Genomic DNA, 14,665 nt, shown 5'->3' with positions numbered 1-14,665 from the left:
TTAGTGGTAATGGGACCTCATGCCCCTGCACAGTAGTGAAACACACTGTGCTGCTGTGTAGTGACATACTGTAACACTGTATGACACTTTAAAGCAGAGTTCCAGTCCCCCAAACACTTTTATTTAAATACTGCTCTGCATTATTCCAAACATGTATATTAACATTTACAACATGTAATCTGTGTTGCACTTTTACTTTCTTTAAAAATTGTTTTTGACTTACAGATCTCAGAAGCAGACAGGTTCCATTTTAGCTGTGGGCATCTGAAGCCCTCCTGTCTTCATTTTAGGGCTCGCCGTGCAGCTGGCCACCCAGCATGCACCTCCCGATCTTGTGCATTTGCAGTAATGCCGTTGCTTGACTCTCCTTCTTCCAGACAGGTTGCCAGGATACTGTGCCTACATTCAGTAAACTGTGCCCGTATTCCACATTTTTTAAGACCACACCACGCCACATACCCCCTGGTCCAAACAGATCTCCTACACTTCTTCCCGGGAGATGCAGAGCTTAGAAAATGGTGCCTAACTCCTCCCATTCAGGTTATTTCCTGTCATCAAAAAATGAAGTAGACGGTAAGAGCTGAAGCTGGATGTTTAATCACTAAGCTCATTCCCCAGGGGAGAGAACTGGAACAACACAGGCCCATTCCGAAATCAAGATAGGGAGAAAGATATCACCGCTCCAGGTAGGTCAAACAACAGTGGAAAAACCTCTCATCAAGCTTAAAAGCTCGGGTGCCGGCAATGCATATAGCAGTCAAAACAAGAAGAAGATCTGGACTTACTAACTAACCACTACATTGAAGTGTGAAACACGTTAGGGCCTGTCTGTTCCTGTGGCTTATATTTTTGTTTGCAATCAATTATGAATAAAAGGCAAAAACTTTTTTGGAGTGCGGCTGTCCAGATCTTCTTGTTTTGACATCCAGGGCATCATATCCAGAAGGAGGATGAATGACTACAAGCCACAAAAACTGACTGCCTTCTCCTTCAAGCTGGCAAAGAAGGTATGTTTCACACAAGATGGCCCGGCCGCGGGACTCCTACACGATCTCCCTGACAAGATTCTCGATAAATCGACCTCCTCGGGTACCCCTATATCTCCCACACAAGCCCCTGAGAGGTATCCCCTCACAAACAGCCTGGCAAAGGCCTGGATGCAGATCGATGTACCGCTACAGCGGCCAATGCACCCGAAAATTGAGGCCCAGGCCTTTAATCCTCTCCAACCGGGCCCTACACTCCTCTATGGCATCGTTCCCCACCACAGGAGAGCCTGTAATGGACACAACACTTAAGGATATGCTGCTGTCCCTACAAACTTCCTTAATGACAGATCTCTCCTCACTATTCAGGCATACACTCTTTGGATGACAGTGTTACATGTATTGAAAGGGGTATGAGGGAATGCACCTCCACAGTGAATGATGATATAGATATATATGATGATGTGAAAGAGGAACAAGAATGGAAGTGGGCCAAGCTGTCCGATTTAGACAGATCCCGCAGAAATAATTTTAAATTGCGAGGGATTCCTCTTGCCAGCGGATCTGCCCAGGTATGAGAAAGAGCTCATGCATATCATTATACCGGATGCATCTCCAAGGGACATAATAATAGACAGAATCCACAGAATCTCTAAACCATCCCACCTAGCAGCCTCAGTACCCAGAAATGTACTGATGAGGGTGCACTTCTTTCACATTAAAGAAAAGCTCCTGTCAGGAGTTAAAGCCAAAAAACACCTTTACCCGCTCCTTATACAGGTATTCAATTCTTTCCAGACCTCTCCAAGTATACACTTCAATTGCGGAGATATCTAAACCCAGTCACCAAAGGTCTTCAAAACCACAAAATACAATACAAGTGGAGATACCCATCGCCAAAAATGGAAAATCCCATGTCATCAGTGATCTCAATAAAGGGATGCACCTCCCGCACACTTGGGGAATCATCCAGGAACCTCCCTCAACCACCAATCCACCTCTGCCACAACGTAGTTCATTCACCACATAACACAACCTCGATCAAAACCACAACTAAGCAAGGCTTTCCCACATCTTCATGAGAGGCCAAACGCAACACTATAGCTCTCCCCAGCTTCAACGGTGGATCTCCACAGTCCTTCTCAGTTCTTTTCTTTTCTGATTGTTCTTACACCCAATAGTAGTCTTAGCTGAGTTCAGCTTCGCATCTAGAATCCGCTTCAAGTTTTGTCTAGTGCTATACCATCTAACAGATAAACTAACTAGTTTCTTCTACTGTTTGTTTGACTAACTTATTGCTCTATCTAGCTCTAGTACCTTGATTGCAGACTGGCCCACAGGCCACCGAACATCTCATGCATCGCCACACAACAGGAATCCACCAACGTCTGTACTGCTGCAGCTAACTGTAATGCCGCGTACACACGATCGGATTTCCGATGGGAAATGTTGGATGTGAGCTTGCTGGTGGTAAGTCCGACCGCGTGTATGCTTCATCAGACATTTGTTATCGGACTTTCTACCAACAAATTTTGGCTAGCATGCTCTCAAATTTTCCGCCAACAAATGTATGTTGTCAGACTTTCCGATCGTGTGTACACAAGTCCGTCGGACAAAAGTACAAAGTACAAACAGGCATGCTCGGAAAAAGAAGCGGTCAGTCTTGTAAATTAGCGTCTGTAATGGAGAATTAACATTCGTGACGTGGCAAATTATGAAATCTCCAAATGCAGCGAACATTCTTTTCTTCTTTAATGGGATAATAATGAAGCTGCTTTGCTGGTGATACTGATGGAGTTATTGCAAACAAATTTTCAAAGGATTTTTTTTTCTAGTGATATCAAAAATAATATTATTATGTTTTTTTTTTACCACAACACCATTATCCCTTAGTTTTTAATACAATGTTGGTGTCCCTTGTCAATTTTACATTGTATTTGTTAAAATGTAACTGCCTACTCCCAAACTGTCATTTAAAGTAAAACACATAGCCAAGTACAGTATTATTCTCCACAATTTTTTTTATTGTGCATTAAAAAAGTAAAACAAATACAATTAGACATGCTATCTGCCAATAGAACTTAACCAAAAAGTGCATTCTATGCATCGAAAAATATAGACAATATACCAAATCAAATCATTATTCAACCAAAAAAATAATGTCATAAATAACACGTTATCTCCTCCAATTCCACAACATGTCTGGTTGACGAACGGCCGTACAGAAACGAACTGAAAAGCACAAATCAACATTCACCGAACTTCTATTAACACAAATAAGCATAAGGAGCCCAAAGTGTGGCGCTAAAGAGCTGAAAAACCACCTAGTACGTCTAGTACGTCACTATGTTCGTAATTGTTGGCCAACATTTGTGTGACCGTGTGTATGCAAGACAAGTTTGAGCCAACACCCTTCAAACAAAAATCCAGTGTTTTGTTGTCAGAAAGTCCAATCATGTGTACGGGGTTTAAATGTACAACCTTCCGAACCACTCGTTCTACACCCCAAAGATGCCGCTCAACATTCTCTCCTTAGACATTAATGGGCTAAACCATCCGGCCAAATGACACTCACTTTGGAAAACTGCCAAAAATCTTCAAAGTGATATTATATGTGTTCAGGAAACTAACATACTACCATCGGACACTTCCCTATGTAAAAATAACCCCCCCCCCCACATTGCCTCCCACACCACCAAAACGAGCGGTGTCCTGATAGCAATCAGAGACACAGTGGACTTCCACCCTACCAACATATTACCAGACTTAGACGGCCACTTGATAATCCTGGTCTGCTCCATCAAGCAAATGGTGTATTCGCTTATCAATATTTATACTCCAAACACCCACCAGTTGCAATTTCTCTATAGAGTACTACGCACAGCCCATCCCATTCAGAAGGGCCACCTTGTCCTTTGCAGAGACCTTAATCTAGTTCCTGTCATCCATATGGACACCACATCTGCAACAAAAAGATGGGAATCACCCCTAAAAAAATGTCTCTACACATGATGTGTTTGACGTTTGGAGGTGTCACCACGGATCTGAGAGAGACTTCACCTATTTCTCCCTCCGACACAATTCTTACTCGAGAATTTACATGTTTTTAACAGATAAATGGCTATTGCAAAAAATATGTGCATCTGCAATCCATACCACGATGTGATCGGACCACGCTCCCATCTCAATAACTATTGAGGACTCCAAACACCATCGTGATGCATTTCTCTGGCATGCAAACAATTTTATATACTACAACATACTGATTATAAGCCAGAGATTTCTGACCAAATTCCAGAATTCTTTTCACTCAATAATGGCTGACCATTATTGGCTAATAATGGCTAATGGATGACCCCAAAGTGGTGTGGAATGCGCATAAAGCTTTCATACGAGGTGCATTAATGAAACTAAGCTCTCATCAAAAAAAGAAGAGGATGCAGCGCCTTGACACACTCAAATCGCAAATTGCATCCCTAGAAACACAACATAAAGCCAATCCCCATCCCTCACAGACAGCACATCTCATTCAGTGACTATTATAGCGACTTATATAACCTAAAAAAAGGCTTCCTGACACTCCAACCCTCCAGTGATGACATTAACCATTATCTTCAACAAATCAATCTCCCATCTTTGACTGAAAACCAGTTATCAAGCTTGAATGATCCGTTCATGGAACGGGAAATTTCTTGCTACGATTAGCTCACTACCTACAGGGAAAGCACCAGGCCCAGACGGACTACCAGGGTAATATTATAAACAGTTCTCTAAGCATTTAACCCCACAAAAAAAATATTCAACAGCACTGCCTCCTCTTCTATGTTCTCAAATGAATCTCTGAATTTATTAATAATTACGCTACAGAAACCAAGGAGCCGAATACACCCCAAATTGCCGCCCAATATCATTACTCAATCTAGACCTAAAAATGTACGCCAAAACTATCGCAGCACGATTGCTAGACATTATGCCCACCCTCATATACAGAGATCAGACCAGTTTTACTAAAGGCAGGTAGGCACCAGATGCCACCAAAAGAATGATTAATCTGATTCACCAAGCGGAATCCAGCAGATTGCCTTCTCTGCTTCTATCTCTAGATGCAGAGAAGGCGTTCGACAGGGTACACTGGTCCTACCTCAAATCGGTGCTCCAAAAATTCGGGTTCAGGGGTTATATCCTTGGAGCTATCATGGTACTATATTCCACCCCATCAGCTCAAGTGTTCGCAGCTGACATGGTTTCTCAACCATTTTCCATAACAAACGGCACCCGCCAAGGTTGCCCACGATCCCCACTTATATTCAATCTACTTATCGAACCTCTGGCGGAACACATCAGAATGAACTCCTCAATCTCAGGTCTAACAATAGGTAAAACCTCCCACAAAATGTGCCTTTTTGCGGACGATGTGATCTTGACCCTTACAAACCCGGCTTCTTCCCTGGCAGAAGTCCAAAAAACTCTGAACTGGTTCAGTTAGGTTTCCTATTATAAAGTGAATACTAATAAATGAATAAAGTTGCGCTACGAACTGATTTCTTAAGATTAAGTGTAATACATGGAAAAAAAGGAAATTCCTGAAGAGATTCTTAGAGGGTTAAAGCTGCCTATGCCTAGATCCTCCTCCCTTAGGTAAAGGAGGAGGCAAAAGATAGAAAATTAAAATTAAGCTTTGGCGCTAGAACCCTGTGTTTGTGCAACTTAGGCCGCGTACACACGGGCGGACTGTTCGCCCAACTTTGTCCGCTGAACAGTGTTTCAGCGGACAATCCGCTCGTGTGTGGGCTTCAGCGGACAGTTTCAGCGGACAGTCTGACGAACAAAGTTTTTCGGAATTCCCGTAAGACAGTCCGCTGAAACTTGGTTTCGGCGGACAGTCCGCTCGTGTGTAGGCTTGTTCGACAAACTAAGTTTCGCGCATGCTCAGAAAGGATTTACACGGCGAAGGTTGCATTGCAGTGTATTGGACGTCGAATTTCTCGTCCCGTCGTACGTGCCGTTCACGTCATCGCGCACGCTTTCAGCGGACTGTTCGTTCATCGTGTGTGGTCAAGTCCGTCCATGCAAATTTTGAGCGGACTGTTTGTCGTATTGTTTGACGAACAAAGTTGGGCGAACAGTCCGCCCGTGTGTACGCGGCCTTAGTGCATACAAATGAGTGCTTATAAAAATAACCGTGTTAGCAAAATGTTACTTATTTATATCTATATACAGTGTGGGTGCTGCCTTACAATATGATGCTGTATATATATTCTCTACTAAATTTACATACAGATTCCAAATAAACAATAAATTAAACGAAAGATTGCAATTGTGCAAAAATTACTCAAAAAAAGTGCAAATTAACAGTCCTATAAAAATGTCGTGCAACGACTTGTGCAAGAATACAAAAAATTGTGCAAAAAAATGTGCAAAAAAACCTAAGAATGTCCTTTAACCGGTTCCCGACCAGCGCACGCCGATGTACGTCGACAGAATGGCACAGGCAGGCATATTGGCGTACATGTACGTCCAATCTTCAATGCCGCCCTGCCATCAGGAGCGTGCCGCCGGCAGCCCGCTCCCGCGCTGGTCGGGACCCCCGTGAGTCTGGTCGCGGAACCCGCGGACTCGATCGCCGCGGGCATCCCCGCGATCGTCTTACGGGATGGCTGAATGGAGGAAATGCAGTGTAAACAGCATTTCTCCATTCTGCCTAGCAACTAGTGACGCTGATCTCTGCTCCATGTGATTGGAGCAGAGATCAGTGTTCACTAAATGAAAGCCCAACCCCCCCACAGTTAGTAACACACCCCTAGGAACACTTAACCCCCTACACTGCCACCCACTGGTTAACCCCTTCACTGCCAGTGTCATTTACACAGGAATCACTGCATTTATATAGCAGTGATTACTGTATAAATGACAATGGTCCCAAAAATGTGTCAAAAATGTCTGATGGGTCCACCACAATGTCGCAGTCACAATAAAAATCGCTGATCGCCGCCATTACTAGTAAAAAAAAAAATAATAAAAAATTATTAATAAAAATGCTATAAAACTATCACTATTTTGTAAATGCTATAACTTTTGCGCAAACCAATCAATAATCGCTTATTGCGATTTTTTTTACCAAAAATATGTAGAAGAATACGTATCGGCCTAAACTGAGGGAAAAAAATGTTTTTTTATATATTTTTGGGGGATATTTATTATAACAAAAAGTAAAAAACCGCAGGGGTGATCAAATACCACCAAAAGAAAGCTCTATTTGTGGGGAAAAAAGGACGTCAATTTTGTTTGGGAGCCACCTCGCACGACCGTGCAATTGTCAGTTAAAGCGACGCAGTGCCGAATCGTAAAAAGTGGTCTGGTCTTTGACCAGCAAAATGGTCCGGTCTGTAAGTGGTTAATATAAGAATTTTTTTTTTAGCATCGCATTCAGAAGTTGCTAGAAAATCGCATGTTGCAGTATTTCTAGTGATGGTGGTGGAATAAAGTGAGCTCCAGAATGCGTCGCTCTGACAAAACGCGTAGGGCGTGGCCAAGGACGTGCACCTTTACACTGTCAACAACAGCAGCGGCCGGCGGAGTTGTTACACACACGCGATTGAATTTTAACTTTTTGTGAGTAATTTTCTTTTACAATGAAATAAAGATGGTATAAAACGGTTTTGCACTATGGATATACTTTTATCTCCTCCTTTATGTATCTAACCATGGAGTACACTTGGAAGTGAAGGGCGAACATTCCCCCAGCACATCAGTAGCAGAGTCCAAACAGCAACACAGTGGATTATACTGTGAAGGCTCTGTTAACCCTTTGAGGGTGTTTGATCTGGTGAGCGCAAACATATCCCCACAGCACTGAGTGGCGCACCGGGGAGGAGTGTGTTCTTTTCTACTAGATTGCCTTCCTTGCACTAGTCACTTTATTCCACCACCATCACTAGAAATACTGCAACATGCGATTTTCTAGCAACTTCTGAATGCGATTCTAAAAAAATAAATTTCTTCTATTAAAGGACATTCTTTGTTTTTTTTGCACATTTTTTTGCACAATTTTTTGTATTCTTGCACAAGTCGTTGCACGACATTTTTATAGGACTGTTAATTTGCACTTTTTTAGAGTAATTTTTGCACAATTGCAATCTTTCGTTTAATTTATTGTTTATTTGGAATCTGTATGTAAATTTAGTAGAGAATATATATACAGCATCATATTGTAAGGCAGCACCCACACTGTATATAGATATAAATAAGTAACATTTTGCTAACCCGGTTATTTTTATAAGCACTCATTTGTACGCACTAAGTTGCACAAACACAGGGTTCTAGCGCCAAAGCTTAATTTTAATTTTCTATAAAGTAAATACTACCAAATCATTTAATCTTGACCTAAAACTAGACTCTACGACAAAAAACTTGCTCCAACTACAGCACCCCTTCATATGGGCAGATAAGTACATCTCCCAAGTAGGTATCCAACTAAAAAAATCAGTTCAAAGCCTCTACTCCTCCAGCTTTAAAATCCCCTCCTCAACAGAATACAGACAGAATCCCAACAAATAGCGAAACAAGAACTTTCATGGTCAGGGAGACTTGCAGCATTTAAAATGACATGCCTTCCACAAATACTGTACCTACTCAGAACCCTCCCTATTCCCATGCCCATCTCATTCTTTAGATTCCTCCAAACTGTTTTTAACAAATATCTCTGGACAGATAAAAGACCCAGGTGTGCACACTAAAAACTCATTAAACACAAGTTATCGAGTGGAACAGGGTCCATCGATTTTTAAGACTACTATCTGGTTTGGTTCCAAACCCAACCAAACACTCTATGGGGTGAAATAGAAAACATCTCCCTCCACCGTCCAAATCTAAAGACTTGGTTATTAAGCCCTCCTCTAGGAACCATCATCCCGTCCACCATCTCTCTAACCATGAAAGCATCGGTCCAAGCATGGAAAAAATGATACAACTCTCTGAATACTTCCCCACTACCCCTCCCAACCAAATACCATTAGAATCTCTTCTTATCATCTAACCTATCGCTAACACACTGGACACATAAAAGAGTTAACATTTTACATAATCCTAATCCTACAAAATCATATCAGACGTAACCAACAGCCCAGTACACCCCTCACCCGAGTTTGCAGTACTAAACGTAACCATCGAAAAAAAATCCCCAAACCCTTCAGGCATGAGTGCCCGCTGATGCTCAAAATTTTGGGGGGGGCACAAACAAACTGAAAAATTCTGAAAAAAAATACCATCAATTGCAGCCTCACTGTACCATCAATCACAGCCACTGTTCCAATCAAACGCAGCCACTGTGCTCATCAATTGCCACCACTGTACCATCAAACTCAGCCACTGTGCCATCAAATACAGCCACTGTGCCATCAAACACAGCCACATTGCCCATCAATTGCCGCCACTGTACCATCAAACACAGCCACTGTGCCCATCAATTACCGCCACTGTGGCCCATCAAATGCAGCCACTGTGCCCATCAAATACAGCTACTGTGCCATATCAAATGCTCCCACTGTGCCATCAAATGCTGCCACTGTGCCCCATCATATACAGCTAATGTGCCCATCTTATGCAGCCACTGTGCCCATCTTATGCAGCCAATGTGCAGCATCGAATGTAGCCACTGTGCCCATCAAATGCAGCCACTGTGCCCATCAAATGCAGCCTCATTTTGCACCATCAAATGCAGCCCCACTGTACCCATCAAATGCAGCCTCACTGTGCCCATCAAATGCAGTCTCACTGTACCCCATCAAATGCAGCCTCACTGTCACCCATCAAATGCAGCCTCACTGTGCCCTATCAAATGCAGCCTTACTGTGCCCCATCAAATGCTTCCAATGTGCCCCATCAAACACAGCCACTGTGACATATCAAATGCTGTCAGTGTGCCCCCTGCCTACCGTCTGTACTTACCCTGTCCCGGTGGTGGTGAGACAGCTCCTCAATGTCTTCTCCTGTCTCTCTTCCCGTCCTTTGCTATGATTGGACGCCTGATAGGTGTCCAATCACAGCGCCTGTCATTTCAGCCAATCAGGTGAAGGGTAACAGATCTGAGCACCTGATTGGCGGAGAGGCGGTTTAGTTTTATAAAAGCAAATGAATATAATAAAGATGAGTGACCTTCAAGCGCCCAGCATGGCGCTCGCAGGTCACCTTTTTTACATCTATTAGAGCCGATGGCTCTAATCAGGTGCTTCAATAAAAAAAACCCTGCCACTGTAATTCAAGCGACCGTCGCCTGAAAATGGGCAGGGTGCCTGAATAGGGGGTGACAGCAGCAGCTATAGATAGATTCATGCAATGCATGAATCTATCTAGAGGGGATGCTGGAGAGAGGGGGTGGTGCCCGTGCACCCTTATGGATGCACCACCACTGGTTTCCACCACTGGTTACAATTCATATACTTTTGGCCACCAGACTAAGCCTAACAAGACTTTGGAAAACTGACCAGATTCCAACCATTGCAAACACTATTGACCTAGTGAATCTTCACTACAGCTATGAGACAATAACGGCCGCCAGCAATGGTCAAGCTACCAAAACTCGAGGAGTATGGGAACCCTGGTCACAATGGTCTAGAGCAGCGAAGTTCATATAACATTCACATCTCATCCTTATTTCTTTCTTGACCGAGCAATATGAATAGTTCATTCAGGTTTGGTTTTTCTACTTACAATAAGAAGTTATAAAATACACGTGTTATGAAAGTTAAAACTCATACTAAATAAATACAAAGTGGTTCTTCTCTCCTCTCATGACACAAAAGTGCTCCAATTAGGGGTATCTGAGAATGAGAGGAACACCACGACGTCAACAATTATTATTGTGATGATAATAATGCCGCTTACACACGTAGCAGACTATCCGGCGGACTTAGTCTGGCGGACTTTCCGCCGGACTGTCCGCTGGACTTTCTGAACGAGCTACCTGCTCACACACGGTACTTTTGCGGCGGACTAATACGGCGTACTAAGTCTGCCAGACTATCCGCCGTACATTTGAAATGAACGGACTCGCCCACACACGTGGAGGAAAGTCCGCTCATTTTGAGCTCGTCTCCAGGTAGCGAAGGAGGCGTCGCTGGCCCTGTCACCTGGTATGGACTTAAAGGGGAATCCCTACACCGAAAAATCGGCGTGGGGGTCCCCCCAGGTCCATATCAGACCCTTATCCGAGCACGCTACCCGGCCGGCCAGGAAAGGGGGTGGGGACGAGCGAGCGCCCCCCCCCCTCCTAAGCCGTACCAGGCCGGGTGCCCTCAACATGGGGGGGTGCCTTGGGGAAGGGGGGCCACGCGGCCCCCCCACCCCAAAGCACCTTGTCCCCATGTCGATGAGGGCAAGGGCCTCTTCCCGACAACCCTGGCCGTTGGTTGTCGGGGTCTGCAGGCGGGGGGCTTATCAGAATCCGTGAGCCCCCCACCCTATGTGAATGACTATGGGGTACAATGTACCCCTACCCATTCACCTGTGAAAAAAAGTAAAAAAAAACACAACACACAAGGATTAAAATAGTTTATTGCACAGCTCCAGGGGTCTTCTGTCCGTCTTCGGGGGTCTTCTCGCGGGACCCCTCTGCTATCTTCTGCTCTTTTGCTAGCTCTTTCATTGGCGGAGGAGCCCGGCTTTCTTCTTCACCGCCGCCCTCTTCTTCTGACTTCGGGGGTCTTGTCCCCCTCTTCGGGGGTCTTGTATCCACTCCTCCCCTTAAAGGTGCCAAATGTGGCACCGGAGGAGGAGCGGGTAAACGTGTGGAAGTTCCACTTTTGGGTGGAGCTCCGCTTTAAAGTGTTACTAAACCCACAACAGTACAATCAGTCTGTATATGCAGCATAGCATGCTTGTTATCATACCTCCCAACTTTTTGAGATGGGAATGAGGGACACCTATCAGCAAAAGTATGCAGGCACAGGACACACCCCTTACCATGCCCGTTAAAGATGAATTGTACAAAAAAACAAGATTGGTTAAACCCACAAGTGCTTTTTTTTTTTACCACTACTATTCCTTTATATTGGCTTTTCGAATTTACAAATGCAGCAATTTATAAATCAGATAAAAGGTTTAGCACTGGGAAACACTTTTTGATAGATAAAAAGTGCATTTTATATACAACTATATAGATCAGACCAAAATGAGGGACAAATGAGGAGGAATGAGGGACAGAGGTACATGGCTCCAAATCAGGGACAGTCCCTCGAAATCAGGGACAGTTGTGAGCAATGTTGTTATACTCACTGTGGAACTTAAGGGGTTAATCCTCTGCATTGTGTGAAAAGGCTGTTTTGTCCTGTATGCATAGATCCTCCCCTCCCTGCACTGTCTACCTGGGGAAGGCCAGCTAACACACAGGCAATAGCCAACCTGCACATGCTCAGTTGTGCCTTCTATACTGGAAAGAACAGTTTCTTGTGCTCAGAGCTAACCAGGTCACATGATACTGACATCACACATGTGGGCGTGTATACAGGCTGAAGTGGAAATCTCCTCCTACCTGGACTCTCAGCATTGAAGAAACTGTGCAGTTTATCATGTAACTGTGGTATACAGCTCATACAAAAAGGTATATAGTGGCAATATTTTAATGTAAAAAGAAGATGTATAAGCTGTGGGCACTGTGGGGAGGGCGGGTAAACTATTTGCATATTACTGGATTTAGTAGCTTTGCCAATAAAACCTAGAAGCTGATTGGTTACTATGCACAGTTTCTTTGTGCACCAGTTTTAGTAAATCTCGACTAATGAGTGGTGGTATCGGAATCTATGTCTTTTATAATATGTGTACTTATAAATAATTAACTGGTACACTATTTATTCATGGTCCTTTTTGAAAAAAAAAAAAGGACCTCAGGCAATGAACAGTTAAATATTTCTCTTTTGGCCATGAATTATACAGCAGCCAGAACAGATTCTTAGAGGACGTACCTCCCCCCTGCAGTCAGCCCCTAATTTGGAGCTCTGATGGAAATCCTGGGCTGTTTTGGTCCTGATGGTTCAGACTGAGCCTGGTGTCTGCAGGCACACAGCTGGTTCAAATGTCTGACTGAAATAACAGCTTGTCTTCGAAATGTCTGATTCTCTCTTAAACAATTCCTGGCCTTCTTTTTCTAAACTATGGATGAAGAGATGGTCCTTCAAAAGAGGTATAGTAAATTCAACACCGAAAAGGAATATAAGTTGCTGGGGGAAGTTATTGACTAGCAGAACACGTTTGCTACAAATAATCTCAGGTATCAGGAATGAATGTACATAAAGACAATATTATATATATATATATATATATATATATATATAAAAATAATACTTGATATTTTTATCCATGTCTTGTATCAAAAAAATCTGTAATTTTCCAAATGGTGTTTTTGCATCTGTATCATGTTGAGTGCATTCTTTATGTTTGTTAGTTTCAATAGGAAACATACAGTGTGCTCGCATTAATGTAATTTTGAACAACGATCGCTTTAATCGCGTTAAAAAATGGTCCAGGTTTGTTTTTGAAGCTAGAAAAATGTTATGTACACATCTGGCTTTTCTCATGGAAACTAAAAGGATACAGTTGATAGAATTGCCAGATGCACATCTTACAATTCGCAAATGCACCACCGCACAACAACAGCACTATTCATTCTTTATTCCTTTTTTGAGCTATATATATAAAGATATAAATATACATACATATATATATATATATATATATATATATATGGATAGATCTCTCTCTCTCTCTCTCTCTCTCTCTCTCTCTCTCTCTCTCTCTCTCTCTCTCTCTCTCTCTCTCTCTCTCTCTCTCTCTCTCTCTCTCTCTCTCTCTCTCTCTCTCTCTCTCTCTCTCTCTCTCTCTCTCTCTCTCTCTCTCTCTCTCTCTCTCTCTCTCTCTCTCTCTCTCTCTCTCTCTCTCTCTCTCTCTCTCTCTCTCTCTCTCTCTCTCTCTCTCTCTCTCTCTCTCTCTCTCTCTATATATATATATATATATATATATATATATATATATATATATATATATATATATATATATTGTTTATGTACGTTGTATGTATAGCCCCTGCCCTGTAAGTATATCTATGTTTCACACTATATAAAAAGTGTGTTGTTGTATTTTCTTGTATTTCTGACAATAAGAAATGATTCTTTAGTGTATGTGATTTTGGCTGATCTGGTTTGTTTTGTCATTGCATAACCGACAACAGAATTTGAGAAAATGAGTGCATGTTGCAATTATTGTGAAAAAATTATTTTGTTATTGATCCTTTTTAAGAAATACAATCAGGCAATATTTTGGCGCAGTAAAAGTGTCATTCTTGCCACAGGCCTTGTGCTTTGTCACATATAAGCGTGACTGTGCTGTCGTTTGTTTTCTGTGACCTTGGAGTATGAGTTATTTTCTCTTGTCTGCTAGTAGGTGCAGCACAAGTGTTTTTCTGATATGTATTGCACTGGATGTAAGTACAACATACCACTCAGCTCTCTGATAGTAACACTGAGCCCGGGTTCCCACAAGTGCAATCTCAGACATCATATGTGATTCGCACCCGAACATGCGATGTCTGAGCAATGCGAGTTCAGCCATACAATTGTATGGCTGAACTCACATTGGATTCGCACAGAAAAAGGTGCAGGGACTTTTTCCCCCAACGCTGGAATCGGATT

The 14,665-nt window shown here is 42.9% G+C and overlaps 1 protein-coding gene across 2 annotated transcripts in view; it reads left to right on the top strand.

Annotated features, from left to right (window-relative positions):
• The first annotated feature begins 13,016 nt into the window (after window positions 1-13,016).
• The window catches only part of ARHGEF18 (Rho/Rac guanine nucleotide exchange factor 18), a 569,373-nt gene continuing 567,724 nt past the window's right edge, over window positions 13,017-14,665 (top strand). For both annotated transcript variants that reach the window (XM_077476320.1, XM_077476319.1), the window contains exon 1: window positions 13,017-13,161. In XM_077476320.1, coding sequence (XP_077332446.1) covers window positions 13,086-13,161 — 76 coding nt within the window. In that variant the 5' untranslated portion in view covers window positions 13,017-13,085. The remainder of the gene's footprint in view (window positions 13,162-14,665) is intronic.

This window comes from Lithobates pipiens, unplaced genomic scaffold (genome assembly GCF_037356315.1).
Source record: "Lithobates pipiens isolate NorthernLeopardFrog02 unplaced genomic scaffold, aLitPip1_a1.2 Scaffold_13, whole genome shotgun sequence".
In the NCBI taxonomy this organism is placed as follows: Eukaryota; Metazoa; Chordata; class Amphibia; order Anura; family Ranidae; genus Lithobates; species Lithobates pipiens.
Note: the sequence above shows the minus strand (reverse complement) of the source record. Positions and strands in the feature narration are given on the sequence as shown.